Source organism: Pieris rapae, chromosome 1 (genome assembly GCF_905147795.1).
Source record: "Pieris rapae chromosome 1, ilPieRapa1.1, whole genome shotgun sequence".
Classification (NCBI taxonomy): domain Eukaryota; kingdom Metazoa; phylum Arthropoda; class Insecta; order Lepidoptera; family Pieridae; genus Pieris; species Pieris rapae.
In genome coordinates, this window is record NC_059509.1 from 8748028 (window position 1) to 8765572 (window position 17545).

The 17545-nt window shown below is 34.2% G+C and overlaps 1 protein-coding gene across 1 annotated transcript; it reads left to right on the forward strand.

Moving 5' to 3' along the window:
* The first annotated feature begins 1122 nt into the window (after window positions 1-1122).
* On the forward strand, window positions 1123-16184 carry LOC111003882 (structural maintenance of chromosomes protein 2). Its single transcript, XM_022274625.2, has 22 exons — window positions 1123-1369; window positions 1531-1680; window positions 1811-1972; window positions 2233-2343; window positions 2588-2709; window positions 3218-3374; window positions 3938-4129; window positions 4610-4745; window positions 5205-5380; window positions 5636-5819; window positions 6368-6441; window positions 7059-7205; window positions 8529-8750; window positions 9406-9548; window positions 10493-10592; window positions 11012-11124; window positions 11838-12066; window positions 12755-12949; window positions 13407-13607; window positions 14127-14342; window positions 14808-15017; window positions 16024-16184. The coding sequence occupies exons 1-22, from the start codon at window positions 1202-1204 to the stop codon at window positions 16135-16137; spliced, it is 3522 nt and encodes a 1173-aa protein (XP_022130317.2). The 5' UTR covers window positions 1123-1201; the 3' UTR covers window positions 16138-16184.
* The last annotated feature ends 1361 nt before the right edge of the window (window positions 16185-17545 follow it).

Genomic DNA, 17545 nt, shown 5'->3' on the forward strand with positions numbered 1-17545 from the left:
ACATGGCGACATCCGTCACCGACTACGTACGCTTTGCAAATGAGTAAAATGAGTTAGCATGCGGTATTCAGTCCAGTGTAATAGCGAGCTTGCTGATTAGATTTTAAGACAGTCTTACTAAGACTGTCTGAATATCACGTAGTGTAATAAGCCTCTTAATTATTATCAATGTTAGAATGAATGTGCAGTGTGCACTGTGCACTGCACCCCGTTATCGATACCTGCGTACGCGGAAATGATTAAGATTCCTAGGAATTTGAATCTCAAGATTACATGTGCATATGGTTCTTTTATTGGTGGTCCTATACTTATTTATCAAATTCAGATGCTATTTTTAGCCTTTAGAATGCCATCTAATTGAAAGTTAATATTCAAAGACAACTTTAATTGTTTACATTATAATGACAAGATTGAATTCTAAAAGTTTTGTATTTAAAAACTTTGGTAGTTAAAAATATTTAGTATTAAAAATGTTTCTGATATTATATGCCTTAAACTGAAAAAGTCTAATTAATCATGAATTGTTATATATGTTTAAAATTATAGTTAGATGTTTAGCTTTTTTATGTTTAGATGTTTAATTTCATCTTTTATGTTTGATTTTTGATAATATAGAAGAGTTTACAGATTCTCTTAATTTATTTGTCTTATTTATCTTCCATGTCAGTCAGTTTTTAATTTTCTTAAAAAATAATGTGTACATGAGCTGTGAACGTAATTATTACAAACACGAAAGTTTAAAAATTAAATTTTTGTGTCTTAAGAAAAAGAAATTAATTGGATAATTTATTTTTATAGAGAAAAAAGTAGACTCAGGGCCATACTATTCCGAATAAAACTAACCTACCCTTAAATCAAAACACAACAAACATTGATTTCTTTTTATATTGCAACGCAGCTTACATATTTTCCATTGTTAATCTAAGCCTTTGTTTTTTGGTAGCTGTCACTTCGTTACTTGATCATTTAAAAATGTAAGTTGTAACTTGTAACGGACATATAAAAAAATAAGACTTGGCTGTATGGACTAAAGTCCTTTGCCTTTCCCATTAGGATAAATTTAAATAAAACCATTGTAACTGACAATTGACATATGGATATTTATTTTGGTTTAACGGCTGATACCCGCGAATGCCGATAATTGTTTAATATTTATAATTACTTTATTAAAATATTAAGAACGTTTGGCTCTAAAAATAAAATGTATATTAAGTCTATTGTACTTGACGGTTTTAAATCGTATGGCAATAGGGTTGAGGTGACCGGTTTCGACCCAGAATTCAATGCGATTACAGGCTTGAATGGCACTGGAAAATCCAACATTCTAGATTCAATATGTTTCGTGCTTGGTATTACCAACCTTTCAAATGTAAGTTAAAAACAGTCACAGTTGTGTGTATACTAACACTAAAAATCATGTATATTTATTGTGTTGTCATCCTATTGTTTATAAATTTATATGTAATACTGAATGCATACCAAAGGATATAAAACATGAATGAAACTACAACTCTAAACATGATTTGGTAGGTGCGTGCGGGAAGTCTTCAGGAATTGATATACAAACATGGACAGGCTGGTATCACAAAGGCTACAGTAAGCATCACATTTGACAACAAAAATAAGCAGCAAAGTCCAATTGGTTATGAGAATCATGATGAAATTACAGTTACCAGACAGGTTTGTTATTACATCTTCTTACCAATAGTTCCAAGTGTACAAAATAATCTTAAGATTTTTGTAATTTAGTAATTTTTAATCCTTACTGAGAGAGCTGTAATGCCATATCTTTTCAATTTATACTTTACAGGTTGTAATGGGTGGCAAAAACAAGTATTTAATCAATGGGATTAATGTTCAGAACAAGAGAGTAACAGATCTTTTCTGCTCAGTACAGCTAAATGTCAACAATCCACACTTTCTCATAATGCAAGGAAGAATCACCAAAGTTTTGAACATGAAACCACCTGAGGTATGTGTATAATAACATGTGACTTCCAATCTAATTCCACTTTTCACAAAGTGACTCTCTTGCCTGTTTTTTCCATGTCCTACAAAAAAAATTGTTTTGCATACAGTTAATGACCTCTTTCCTATTTTTTATCAGGTTAATTGGCTAAAGTTTAAATTTTAAGGAGTTATATACATATAACTCTTGTTTAAATATTAATTTTAATAAAAGGTTAAATAAGGAATTATTCATATGTATTTTAATAATATCAAATTGTAAAGATTTTATCTATGGTGGAAGAAGCAGCGGGAACCAGAATGTATGAGACTAAAAAGCAAGGAGCTCAGAAAACTATTGAAAAAAAAGATGCAAAACTGAGAGAGTTAAATGATGTATGTATATAATTTTGTTTGGTACTACTTTATATATTCTATTATGTATTAAGATAAATACTTATTGAATAATTAAAGTATTTTATTATTTTCTAAAGTGAAATTAGAAGTTTATTTTTATTATTTTCTAATTTCAAGAAGTAAAATGTAAAGATATATTAAATATATGACAGAAAACATACTACACATTTTATATTATTCTAAAGCATCTGATAATATTAAAGTAAATAAAAAATGTTCACAGATAATTCGTGAGGACATAGCACCAAAGTTGCAAAAGCTACAAGACGAAAGATCTCAGTTTCAAGAGTATCAAAAGGTTGTGCGAGAACTTGAAAATTTGACACGTCTACATGTAGCCTGGCAGTTAGTGTCTCTTTTTTTACATGTATTTATTTAAGCAAATTAAACTATTTTCGGACTACTTATCATATTATCTAACAGTGTGAGTGAAATACAATATAAAATTTTATACAGTCAAAATCTCATATAATGGACATCAAAAAGACTATCATATTTCATTAAAAGCGACAGTCGTAATAGCCGATAATGTAGTTACTTAGTACCTAATATTATAGAATTCAGAACATTATAACTGGTGGGTTGTTCTAAATGACGCCGTTGTAAATAGTTTTTAACTGTACTATTATTGGTTTTATATTAGATTATAATGAAGTCAAATATAATATTTCATTTAAATAATTGTACCCAGACTTGCATGATTTTATTATAAGAAATACATTAATAGTGTTTTAGAATAATTATAGGCACTAAGCAATAAAAATCACAAACAAAAAATAATACCTGGCAAATGACATAACAAGAATATGTTTTGATTTTTTCTTAGTATTGATTATGAAATTTCAAATGCTAGGTACGTAACAGCTGAAGAGAATGTGGTGGAAGCCAACAATAAAGTGACTGAAGTAAAGAATGAGATTAAGCAAAAGCAAGAAACTATTGAGGGTAATATTGCACGAGCAGCAGAGGTTGATCAAGAAGTGGCTAAGCTAAATCAGAAACTTGACGAGGTAAGCTAATTGTTTTAATTAATAAAATAATTCAATGTCCCCTTTTTTGTTACAAATTATAGATTTATATAAACCGAATAAACTTTCTGTGGTGTAGAACTAGAAAAAAAATTATAAGTAATTATTATCATTTAAAATTTTGCCCCGTTTTGGATTTTGGTGAATTTAAATAATTAGAATAAAAAAGAGAATATGGGTTGGAGAGATCCAAAAACTACCTTCTTACCAAACTAATATAAGACAAAAAATTACATATAAATAGTATTCATTTTAAGTTAAGTTAATCTTTTTATGTGCATGTTTATTGAGATCTTTGCTAGCAATAGCGCGATATTTTAAGTATATTGACTGAATATATATAATATTTGTAGATCTACCCAATGTCTGGTGGATTCAATTTTCCGAAGTAGACTCCGTCGGTTGAGCGTAAATTGAATGATCCAATGAAACGGCTTAGAATACTAACTAATTAGAAACAATAATTTTTTCGGTGACAATCGTGAACACATGAGAACTCTATTATGTTTTTACATCTCGATTTTTGTTTGTCATAATGTTTCTAGGAAAGTGGCAGTGTACTTAAAGACCTCGAGACGGAATTGCTAGCGGCAGAGAAGTCAGATGCAAGCATGGCGGCCGCGCATCGCGCTGCGAAGGAAGCTGTCACAGCCAGCGAAGCTAAGGCAAAGTTGTTGCGACGCGCGTTAGCCGATGATAAAACTGCACTCGCTGATAAAAGGGCGGTTCTTACTCAGGTATTGTGTCTATTAAACTAGTTTTGTTAATATTAACTCTCATGTATTAGGTTCCTTAATACACTTAAACGGATTAAAATATGTTTGTTAATGTGTTATTAGGGTATTCAAGCCCGTATTCTAGAACACCAATCCATCGAGTCTCAACAGATTTGCAAAAGCTCAAAATGAGATGGTTACTTAAGATACGATTTGAAATTAGGATTTAATTTTGATTAGTCGTGGTGCCTTGAATTCGTGTGCGTGTGTGTGAATATACACTTTGATCGACTACGTTTCTATTTTGTACTACGATACTAATCATGTGTTATTTTATTTAGCTTATTCTCAAGTTCCTTACAATTTCTTTATGTATCAAAAACTATTGAAAGACTTGTGAAGAGTGTCTTGCCAGCTCTACGCGCTTGATTTTGTAATTGTAATGTAAATTCAGACCAATATAAATAAATACATTTTGTTTTGACACACTCAAATTTGTAGGCATCTTCGACGTTCGAGAATCTTCGAAGTGCGAGCGAGGCTCAAAGTCAGGCCCTGGCCGACGCACAAGCTCAATTCCTTGCGGTCAGTACGGGACAGGAAGATGCGGGGGAATCTTTACAGAACCAACTCATGGGTGTGTATTTAAAAAAAATTTAAATTTTTAAAATAATTGGTCACATTTATAGCATACACATCGATATCGATACGATCGATTCGAGATACGATTTCAGGAGAATGAGATATGTTATAATAAATCTCTTATAAAAATCAATGATGCTGACATGTCAGCCCATAAATTTATGCACTCATATGTTAGTACAAGCTTTAAGAAAGATTAAGAAAATTATTGTATTCTCTTGTATAATATTCTCATATAAACTTAAAGTTTAAATCATTTGTAGTTACAATATAAACAGCAATTGCACAAGCTGACTTTAAAAAAAAGAAAGTACATATTTACTAAGTAATTAGTTACTAAGCCATTTCGCCGTGGAATTCCAGCATTGCTGAATAACAAAAGGTTTTTTTCATGTTGTTTGTAATGTTTGTAATTGGAAATCAGTGGTGGTATATTCTATGTTTTTTTTCTTAGCCGCAAAACAGCAGGCATCTGAGGCGTCTACCAGAATCTCTCAGAGCATGATGGAGAAGAAGCACGCTGAAGAGCGGCTAAAGGGTCTGGAGCGTGAGTTCAGCTCAAGTAGCTCTCAACACCGACGGGACTTGGAAACCATTGCCGAACAACAAGCTGTTGTCGATCGGCTGCAGGTATATTCTATACAAGAACTGTTATAAATAATGATGTTAATTATGAGCAGTTCTAGGATGATCCCTAAAAAAAGAGAGTCAAAGACCAGACATGGTTTAATGAAAAGCTTTAATTTCTATAACATATATAATATGACTAAAATGTTAACAATATAATACAAATTAAATGTTTATTATGTATATTTTCCGGTGGAAATTTTGTTATAAGGAATCTATAACCATAATATTAAGATTGCCTTTTTTCCCTATATATAGAGTCAGCTATCTGAGATGAGTTTTAGTGAGTCTCGATGCACCGAGACTAAGGAACGTCTACGCACTTTACAAAGGTCTACGCGTGGTGCACGCGATCGCGCCGATGACTTGGCGGCTAGGCTACAACGCTGCAACTTCCGCTATACACCGCCGCAACCGAACTTCGACCCTAATAGAGTTGCTGGTATGTAATAAATAATATTAAAATAGGTAAATAACCTTCTAATATTTAGTTTAATGTAATCTATGTTTATATGTGTACCTACAAAGTTGATAAGAATAAAAGGCTTTATTATTCTTAATAATAATATTTTTCTTCACTCGCAAGTGTTAAATACGCACATAGACAGAAAGTTGGTCCATTATTAAAGCACAATAATTATCCGGAGTTTTTTTAACCGTTTTATTAAGCTCACCCCGTATGTTTTATTCTTTCTTGGGTCAAATTTCACCCTCTTCCTGTCAACTGATTAATCTGAAATTTTGTATACACTTTGGATTTTAAGACAGAAAAATAAGACAATTGACGTGCCCCACGGTTTTAATTTAATCTAGTCTATGCATATGTTTATAATTCCCACGATTGTATCTATTTTATTATTTTTTGGTTTTTAGTACATTTACCTTAAACATTGCAATGTATGTTTCACATAAAACCGTTTAACTTAAAATGTTTTTGTACCTATTTTTTGAATTACCTAAGTTACTAGTAGAACCTGAAATAAATTTCAGGTACGGTCTGCAGACTAATCGACGTCGTCCATGACAAGTACTGTACTGCACTTGAGACTGCGGCTGGTGGAAGAGTGAGTTGTCTGACAACATTCTTTATAATTTATTTTACTAAAATTATTAACTATGATATTTATTAATGCATGATTTGTATTAGTTTCTCGATTATTTCTTGCTTATTGGAATGACTTGTTATTGAGATAATTTTTAAATTGGCTTGAAGTTTTAATATTTAATATTTTCATACACATTGACGCTACCACACCTCTTACTCTATCAACAGAGGGAAACGGGCGGAAAGCTCCTGGAGCCCATGGACACTCACACTGCCAGAAGGTTCGCAAGGACTTTAAAAACCGCTCAGTTGTAAAACGACTGAAGTCGAGATAATTCTAACGTCTTTATAACCGGGTTTAGTATAGACGCCTTAACAGTAATGTATGTAGAAAGTCGAAAACTTAATTTGTATGAAAATAACAGTTTGTGCGACAAATTTTCATATTTATTTAGTTTTCGACTTAGATTTCTGTTAAGCCAAGATATCTCTATGGAAGATGGTCTAAGCCGTAAACAGTTCTGATAGATTTTTAGAGAAAGTAGCTTGGTCAAAGATCAAAAATATAAGAATAGTATGTGAAACTGTATGAATCAAATGGTTTTTGTTAATTACTTAAAAAGTGTTTTGTGACAGTTATACAACGTAGTGGTAGACACAGAGGTGACAAGTAAGCTACTACTGCAGCGTGGCCAACTACAAACGCGTACTACCATCATTCCTCTTAACAAGATCTCCCCTGCACGTCTCCCGGCTGAGACAGTGCGAATTGCTCAGGAAATAGTAAGTTTATTGTCTCTTACTGTTTAGATTTAAAAATAAAAGGTGTCATTAAATTTGTATCAGTAGACATCCCTACTCATCGCCAAAGTAGACTTAGGGTGTTGGTCGAGAGAAAAAGCCGCCGTAAAAAACTCTCGGTATTGTTTTTCCGGTTCAATACATATTGTTAGTAGTTTATAATAAAAATGATAACTTTAATCTATATTAAATGTAATTTTCGAAATTAGGTTTACTTTTATATTTTTTGTAATTATGTAAAGGTTGTTTTTAAGAAAACAATTTATATAATATTTAACATGCGTATTTTCCTAATTTTCCTGTCGAGTTATATATTATATATTCCTAATCTTAAGTTTCTTTAAAATTGGATTTGTAGATTTTTAAGTACTTCTTAACGGAAAGATCATCAATAATATTCGCTATGCAGACGACACTGTCTTAATAGCCTCGTCGATGGAGGATTTACAAATGCTCGTTAATAAAGTTCAGGAAACTAGCGAAAGAGACGGTCTGACTATTAATGCAGTGAAGACGAAGGTGATGGTGATTTCCCGAAACGACACTTTGGGTCCTAATTTATCTGTTGCTGGAAGAACGTTGGAACGGGTGCGGCAATACAAGTATTTGGGAACTTGGGTTACAAACGAGTGGAATTCTAATCAGGAAATAAGGTCTCGAATTGAGATTGCCCGAGGATCTTTCAAGAAAATGAAGAAAGTTTTGTGCTGCCGTCACTTGACCATTAAACTCCGAGTCAGAGTTCTCCTTTGTTACATATGGCCAATTGTTCTATACGGCTGTGAAGCTTGGACAATTAAAGAAGATACCCGCCGGCGCTTAGAAGCATTTGAGATGTGGTGCTATCGTCGCATGCTTCGTATCAGCTGGATCCAGAAGGTCACTAACGAGGAGGTTCTGAGACGAGTTGGAATGGGGAAAAAACTCATGCGAAACATTAAGCAGCGAAAAGTTGCGTACCTGGGCCACGTGTTGCGCCATGACCGCTACCACCTCCTTCAGCTAATAATAATGGGTAAAATCCAGGGAAAACGGCGTGTTGGCCGAAGGAAGAAGTCATGGCTTCGCAACGTCAGGGAGTGGACAGGAATTGCGAGTGCGGAGGGGTTGCTGCATCTGGCGCAGGATAAGACGCGGTTCAGAGAACTGACGGCCAACCTCCAGTAATGGAGTGGCACTTGAAGAAGAAGAAGAAGTACTTCTTAAGATTCATGCATTTCTGGATATGGGTATATATAGTCCATGTAAGTCATGTTGACTGATGTGTGCAAATTTCTTTAAATTAATTTTTTAACCATAATTCAGGGTGGGGGGGCAGACAAGGTCCAATTAGCCCTGGATCTTGTTAAGTTCCCTGAGCGAGTCCGAGCAGCGATGCAATGGGTGTTCGGTGGGACGCTAGTGTGCGCTGACCTTGAAACAGCCAAGCGCGTAACGTTCCACCCACGCGTACGTACACGTTGTGTGACGCTCGACGGCGACGTGTTCGACCCGGCTGGAACACTTTCTGGTGGCGCGAGAGCTAAGGTAAAATTTAATTATAATAATGTTAGTCTTAAGTTAACTCAAATTAATTTTAATTAAATTATTGTTCATGATATTAGAATCTGTAGAATTAAAATTCAACTATAGTGTTTTGTATTATAGTTTAAAAATCAGACAGCAATTAAAATCTACATTACCTGTGGCGTTGCGTAGAGATGTGGTCTCTCTGCATTTTCTACCGCATTTTCCATGTGTTCGGACGAGTTGTTCGGATTAATAACTGCAGCTTTGTTTCATCTCGACGTCTGCCGTTCCATAGCTGAGCGTTTTCAAGGCAGTTTTTGGCACCACTTTATTTCCCCGGAGTTGTCTTTTAGTCGATACCAACTCCGGGAAAATAAATACACATAATACAACTTTTTCTACAGCTGTGATACTTTTTTGACATTCAACACCTTTTGTCTTTAGTCATCCGATTCCATCCATTTACAGCGTGCACCATGCACGCTGTAAAACACGCGAGACGTCGGATGAATTTAAAATTATGTTAAATATGTAATTAAAAGTTCAATCCGGTAATACATACTTTCAATTCGGTAAAAAAGTGTTTTCTTTAAATGTGAAAAAGCTATGTTAATAAAAGACAATATTATAATTACTTAAAGCAAGCGTTGTAGCATCACTAGTTTATTTACAGGGTGGTTCGGTTTTGGTGATGCTAAGCGAGCTAAAGCAACTGGAACAGCAGTTGCAGCAGATGGAATCTGAGCAGACGCAATGCAGCGATAATCTGGCAGGGATGCAGGCAGCAGCTGACAAATATGCGGCGCTGCAGCAAAAGTGAGTTTAAATTGTCTATTAACACGCCAATACAGATGTACGTTTAAATTTCAAATTATTGTAATGTATGGACATTGCGATTTAGCTGCGCCGATGCCGCCCTCTAGTGTGTTTTCCTCGCGAGGCAAAGAGAGTAACATGCCATAAAATTAAAAAAAAGGTAGTAACATAATTGAATTTTAAGTCACAATTTGAACGGACATCGGCACTTACGCATCACTACATAGTATAAAACAAAGTCGCTTTCTCTGTCCCTATGTCCCTTTGTATGCTTAAATCTTTGAAACTACGCAACGGATTTTGATGCGGTAGAGTGATTCAAGAGGAAGGTTTATATGTATAATCCTATGTATATCCTATAAACATCCATTAAATAGTGGAGAAGTTCTGTTATTTTTGAGGTTTCTAATGTGATGTCGTAAATAATTACATTTTTTCCGCTTAGATTGCAAACGCAGGCTCTGAACCCTACGAGTTTTATCAAAATAATGCACTAAGTATTGTACACATTGAAAAGGTCTACAGAAAAGTCCGTGATGGTATATGTCTATCTCTTATGGATAACCCACATTTTTATATACAACGTTCATAGATTTTCTGTAGTGTATTTAGTATCAGCATTGCACCCGTGCGAATCCGGGGCGGGTCGCTAGTTTAAAATATAATTTGTATCTACAGAAGCTGGTTTTAGTGAAGTTTTCTTAACAGATTTCTAATTGAAATTAAAATTATACTATTTTTAAATTAAATAACTTTGCGGTAAAGTTTATTTTATAAATGTATAATACTTTTATGTCAATACATATAAGATATTATGCCATTGTGGGAAATTTGTTTAACCTGTGTTTTAGTAAAGTATATAATGTCTTCAGTATATGAAATTTTATATTAATTATATATTTATTTCATTATTATTATACTAAAGATAGCCAAATTTTATATAGGTTAGAGATGTCGCGACACTCGTTAGAAGTTGCGAAGTCTCGTGTAGCGGCCACTGCGCACGCGCAACTTCACGACGAGATCGAGTCATTACGAGAACAGGTATATTAACATACTATGTAAGAGCATTTAGACTCTTGTGACATTTAGAAACGTGCTACCAGATTCCTGAGATCGTAGGTCTCATCCCTGAATGTGCACCACCACTTAATCTTACGGTTAAGGTAAAAACATTGTGTGGTACAGGCTTTTTCGAATTAAAAAATCGATGACATGATTAAAGGCTGATTACATTGTTGTCTATGACAGATGCAATCTAACGCCTCAGATCGATCTGGAATTGTAGTGCTACTGAATTATTATTACTATATTGGTGTAGTTAGCATTATTTTCTGATGTGATGAAATAAAAAAATATAGTAAAACTCGTTTGAGGTTTTGGGGACGTTCATTAGAATCTTGAACGCGGCTCTTAGTCCGTGAATGAATATAAACTCTTATATGTTAAATGTGTCTTTAAAGGTGAAAGAGCTCAGTGCAGCGTTAGAGCGAGACAAGAAAGAACAAAATGAAGCCGCGGCCCAAGCAAGGGAACTTGAGGCGAAAGTCAAAGACATTAAGGGCCATAGAGAAAGGTATACCAAAACCATATTCGAAGATTGACGTTAGTATTCAATAGTATATAAGTCAACTTGAAGCTTTAATATTTTTAGTTTAAATACCAATTTTTTATCTACTATATACTAATATATTTTTATTTAAAGACCAACTTGGCTCCAAAAACTAAACCACTCCTTACGTAGAAATGATATTTATTTTTACAACAAACTCCCAAGCGAAATTAGATAATTATTACTGAATAAATTCGAAGCTATCGTTTAAATAAAATAAAATAAAGCTTTTTATAAATTTGTCAAATATTTTAATGATCCAAATCCTTGGGATTGATCTGCTGCAGTTCAAACAATTTGTATGCCTCAAATCTTAGCGATTAAAAAGAGTGGCGGAGAGTTTCTTACCAGTTCTTCTAGTCCGCTCTACGCCCTTGAATTAATTAAATATCTTTTCTGACATTCATAAGTGTATTTGTTTATGTGAATATATAGTTATTTTGAGTTTGAAATAGCAAATCCGGCTTTTTTTTAACCTGTGATTATTTATTTTCTAATCGATGTATGTACAATTATATTTCTAACTGGGTTTATTAAAATATATTTAAAATTCATTCGGCTTCATAAAATTAGATATGATTATAGAACCGGTTTTTTTTATTAATATTCTTGCACAGTTACCGACTATTGCCATTATACTTATACAACTTCAATATGAGAATTAACCACTCTTTCAGAGAGTATAAGAAAGCAGAACAGGCTTTGAAAAAGGCAAAACAGGAAGCAGAACGTCACAATAGTTTATGGAAGCAGCGGGAACAAGAGTTTGAGACTTTGCGTCTGGAAATCCAAGAGTTGGAAAATGCTGTGAATACTGCTGAGGCGCAGCTAAAGGAAACCACAGACAATACTGCAGATCTCGCACAGGCATTGGACCAAGCCCACAACGATCACACTACAGCGTCTGTGAGTAACCAATATCGATTATTTTTATACAGTAACAAATTGGATTATTTACAATAAAAACAATGTCATGTTGATTTTCAAAATTTAGTTTATTATTTTTGAAAGATATCGACTCAAGAGACTTACAAACTCGTTTAACGTAATTAAGTATGCGATGGCCAGTTTCTATCCAATGTTGTTAAACAGCGATGGCACGTATGGCTTGTATTCTAAAATGTCAATCAAACCTAAATCTAGTTTCAAGAGCTGTCGAACTCTTTTCTGTACACAGTTTGACATTGAGATTGTGACTTCCAATACGGATCCAACTTACCGAGCTTTCTGCAGGACGTATTGAGAAAATAATATTTAAAGCTGTTAAATAATTTAGTCAGTGTAAAACTACGAAATAATAAATAAATAAATCAGTGGCGCTAAAACCTTTTTAGGTCTTGGCCTAAGATTTCTGAATCTGTTTCATGATCATATTTAAATCTAATAGGCAAGTAGGTGATCAGTCTCCAGTGCCTTCACACACTTCGTCGACATTTTGGGTCTAAGACATAAAATTATGAAATACCTGACAATACCTGTGCAAATAAACAAAAACGTTTCATCACAAGCAGTACAGTTTTGCTACAATAATGCTTTGGTATCTAATTCATTTATACTTTGTATAAGAAAATATAATTAACAATTTTGTTTCTAGGAATCTGTTAAGGAACTTCAAGGGAGAATAAAGAAACAAAAAGCGGCGATCGCAAGCCGTAGCTCGGAAGTGGCAAAGCTCGTTCAGAAAAAGGAACGAATTTTGAAGGGAAATAGTGAGATTGAGCTCAAAATTAAGGAGTTGGAATATAGTATTAAAGAGTTGGAAACGGAAGCTTCCAACTGTGAAAAAAGGGTAGGTCTGAAAAAGTTACAAAATTGCATAAAAGATAAACTTCACTGATGTTATAAGTCACAAAATCTAACAATAAAATTCATTAATAAACATTTGTACAAAAATTATAATCGGACCGTTCAGATCACAAGCCAAAGTAATGCTATTTTTGCTTAAAGTAATACTTTAAATTTAAATTCACAAATGTTATAGATACCTTTTCCAAACATATACAAAGTCAATGTCCATACATAAATACTATTTATAAAAAATCATGAGATAATTTCTAATAAGGAAGGGGAAATATTTGATTTCGTCATCAAATAAAAAAAATCTGATTTTTTTTTCTAATAGCCTCAGATCAGCTATTAGCTATCGGCCTTCTGTGTTCGCCGTTGACTTTTTGGGTCTAAGAGCTACACTCTTGGCCAACACTGCTCTTAAATTAAATATAAAAGACTGTATATATTAATTTCAGATAAAATCCTTAGAAAAGGAACACACATGGATCCCATCTGAGCGTCAATACTTTGGCCTGGCGGGGGGCGTGTACGATTGGGGTGGACGTGCGCCCGCGGAAACGGCCGCGTGTGTTACGCAGCTACGAGAACGAAAGGACCGACTCGCACGAGGACTCAATACTCGGGCGCATACGTTGCTCGGATCTGAGGAACAGCAGGTATAAGGGCAGAAAAGTTAAAAATAGCGGGATTGAGTAGTAATCAGAGACACAAGACGAAACGATGCTTTTGTTTTTGGTTAAACGTGTATTGGAGTAGAGATTATAGTTCTTCTTTCGTTCTACCCCAAGCTATGTTTTTCTTAGTGACGGAACTCAAAAACTATGGAGTATATTAAAGTACCTATGAAATGTTGACTGGTGATAATAATAAATTTGGGCGAGACATTAGTTCACTTCTTGTATTTTTTTATTATGTCATTTTTTCCTAATAATATTCTGACGTTTGTTTTTTTTGTTTCGTCTGTAAATTTTATTCATTTACTGTGCACTCTTCTCAATTTAGGGTCGCCTGTTAGGGTAGGAGTCTTCTAATAAATAAATAAGAAAATATTTTCCCACTTTTGTAACCCTTAACCTTCGTAAAAAAGAATTGTTCGTAAGTTAGATTCTTTGTCTGTAATTTAAATTAATTGTTTGGTATTAAAATAATTAAAGGAATGATCGGCTTGTTTGCAGTATCAAGAAGTATTACGGAAAAAACAAGTTGTAGAACAAGATCGGAAGAAGTTGGTGGAGGTTATGGGTGAGCTGGATGAGAAGAAACGACGGACATTAGTAGCGGCATGTGAACAAGTCAATCGTGATTTTGCGTCCATATTTAGCACCCTTTTGCCTGGTGCGCAGGCGCAGCTACGACCACCCCCGGGACAAGGTGTCCTCGATGGGTTGGAGGTAACGAATTTGTTGTAATAGTATTAATTACATCAGGTAAAATTACAATTCTCGATCTTATTGAATTAAACTGAAGCAAATAAGTAAAAAAATCTTAAATGATAAATTTACTACCCAAAAAAAGTACTTTTATCTTCATTTAAGATCATGCCATCACTACCAATAGGAGCGAACCCTATAGTATAATGTTAAAAAAAATATGAGGTAAGCGTTTTTTTAACAAACGGAGTGTTCCAGTATTAAGTCACGCAATTTTTTGAGATTCTTGACCCTTCCGACGACCTTGATGATTTTGTAAAATATTAACAATAACTCATAATTCATTCCCCGCATCGTAACGTTTAACCCAGCAAATTCGTTACGTAATACTTGAACGCTCCTAAACGTGATATAACACGAAATTGTTTCTTTATATAAAATAAAACTTGTCAACTAATTTACTACGTTTGGACTACCAATCTGTAGGTACGAGTGGGTTTTAACGGCACTTGGAAGGAATCTCTAAGCGAGCTGAGTGGAGGGCAGCGGTCTCTAGTAGCCTTGTCCCTAGTTTTGGCCATGCTGCTATTTAAACCAGCACCGCTGTATATTCTGGATGAGGTGGATGCAGCACTCGATCTCTCTCACACGCAGAACATTGGCATTATGCTGAAGGAACACTTCCGCCATTCGCAGGTATTCTATTGATTGCTGTAAAAACAGCATTATTATTTTATACACGGTTTCCATGGTTACCAAATTTTTATACAAACTAACATTCGTCCATATTTGAAAATAAGGCCACTATAGCCATTACATTGGTACATTGTAAACCCCTTGACAGACCTAAACCGTAGAAATCACTCTGTTTTGCTTGGTTTAGCTTGCCTTCCATACAATGATATTTAATTTCACCCACGAACAATACAACAACAATTAAATAATAAAGTACTTTAATATTTGTGGGAAAATGTCGACTATTCATAACTTATACGGCACATACATAACTTTCTTTCTTTTCAAATAGTCATGTACATGTAGTCTGTTGTTAGTAGGAGACATTGAATATCTCTATCTCTCTCAAACTGTTAACCAGAGAGTAAGCAAGTAAGAGAAAACTAGTGTATTGATCAAAAAGATCTCACTCAAACTAAACAAAAACTAATAAGGGCAATAGAGACAAGTATTATTTGTCATGTTCTTTGCATTTAGTTGGTCTATTTTATATACATAATTACTAACACCAGTATGTAATATATTTTTTTTTACTATACATTTTTCTCTAAAAAAAAAATATGCAGTCACTTGAGTTATTTAAAAACCAAATTCACATGTGTCACATAATTTTACTTTATACACAAAAAATAATTACAGCGGCAATCACGTTAATCAAAGGTGCTGTGTGTGCCAGTGCTATCTTGAAGTGACAGCTACACACAAACTTAATTCACACACTTAATAAAATTGGTTCATAGTATTGTCTTTTATTAACATAACTTGTACACATTTAAAGAAAAACACTTTTTTAACGGATTGAAATTATGTAAATAATTATAAGTTTAAATGAAATACGTTTATTTTGGAACATAAGATTATCATGGTATCACTTATTCCATAAATACAATAATACATCATTTCAATCCGTTAAAAAAGTGTTTTTCTTTAAAAAGTTGGTTCATTGAAACTCAATTATTTTTTTCAGTTTGTTATAGTATCACTGAAAGATGGGATGTTTAACAACGCGAATGTTCTCTTCCGCACTCGGTTTGTGGATGGTATGTCGGCCGTACAACGCACGGTTAACCAACGACGATGAGATTGGATGCATTTTGTATTTTTACTTGTAAATAATAAAAAATAATTATAAAAATGTTGTTTCTTGTTATTCCTTTCCTTCCATTCTGGGATCATTTGCAATGATCCAAAAGCATGGCTATTACTTTCCACAACAAAAAAAACGATCGTGACGTCACTAATGTTTTGCCATGGCTATGTTATGGTCGCTAGTTTTTATAGACGCATAAAAGAGTTTTGAATAGATACAATTATCTTAATTTTTAGTTGTGAACTGTAACAAAACCCATCAACAACAACAGGTAGTCATAAAATACCCGAAGCTGCACTTGCGATTAGTCCTCACGTGAGAAGGTGATAACAATTATTAAATCAGGTCTAATTTCATTATATAATTTGAAGTTTACTCAATAGATGGCGCTGTGCATGTGTAAAACGCGATGGCATAACGACATCTTAAAATTGGAGTTCCCTACCATAGCCCAATGAGTTGGCGTCCACACACCACTTTGACAAGGCTAATCACGATTCCAACCCATTGATGCGTAAAAGCGTCATTTACTACCCCTTCCCGACAAAAAAGCTCGTAGGGTGCCCCGACATGTATTCACGATAACTAACGACAAATTCAAAGCCAATAATAATAGTAGCCAAAACCAGATTATGGCAAAAAACCGCCTTCATCGGGAAAGGCGAGGACCTTTACTGCGTATTTCGTACACTCCAGTCTTGTCCTTCAGGCGATTGACCACACCACGACGGCCCAAGCCGAGGCTCGAGTCTCACAGGAGACGCCCTCGCGCGAGTCGCGGGAAAACCACCCATTCAGGCCGAGCTGAGCTCGCCAAAACAGACCGAGCTGAGTTGTAAAGGCCAAAAGCGAGATTCCATTAAAAAAAAATCTTAAAATTATTTAAAGTTTGATTATATTGACGTTTAATTGCGTGAATAACGCTTAAAAGGCTGTTACTATATCAGAAAATAACTCTGAGCACTATGCCGTCATTTCTGAGCGGTATCATTTATTAACAAAAAGATTAACTATAATTTTTGGACGGCATAATTATTAAACATTATTGTCCGTGTTAAATATTATTTTGAACATGATGCCGTATATTTTACAATGACCATAATATATCATATTATGGGTGTAGCGATAGAGTTGCGATCCTTGGCTTTCGACCCCTGCGCTGTAAATATGTACCACTATTATATGCGGTGTCTCATTTCGTGATGTGTTATTTTTTGTTTAATAATTAAATATCAATTTCATTAACTATAAGAGGAGAAATTACTAGACCCATTACTCCTTGTGAATTAACCCTTTTATTCTGTCCTCAAAGACTGTAACTTTAAAATGATAGTTATATTAAACCTGTCCACCTGTGACCTGTAGTGTGTATTACTAGAGTATTCATTATCGCAACATA

Bases quoted from the DNA above. Each gene is read 5' to 3' on its own strand.
- LOC111003882 (XM_022274625.2), top strand. From the start codon at position 1,202: ATGTATATTAAGTCTATTGTACTTGACGGTTTTAAATCGTATGGCAAT. The intron at 2,710-3,217 runs GTTAGTGTCTCT...TTCAAATGCTAG, and splicing joins CGTCTACATGTAGCCTGGCA to GTACGTAACAGCTGAAGAGA. The intron at 13,608-14,126 runs GTATAAGGGCAG...GCTTGTTTGCAG, and splicing joins TCGGATCTGAGGAACAGCAG to TATCAAGAAGTATTACGGAA.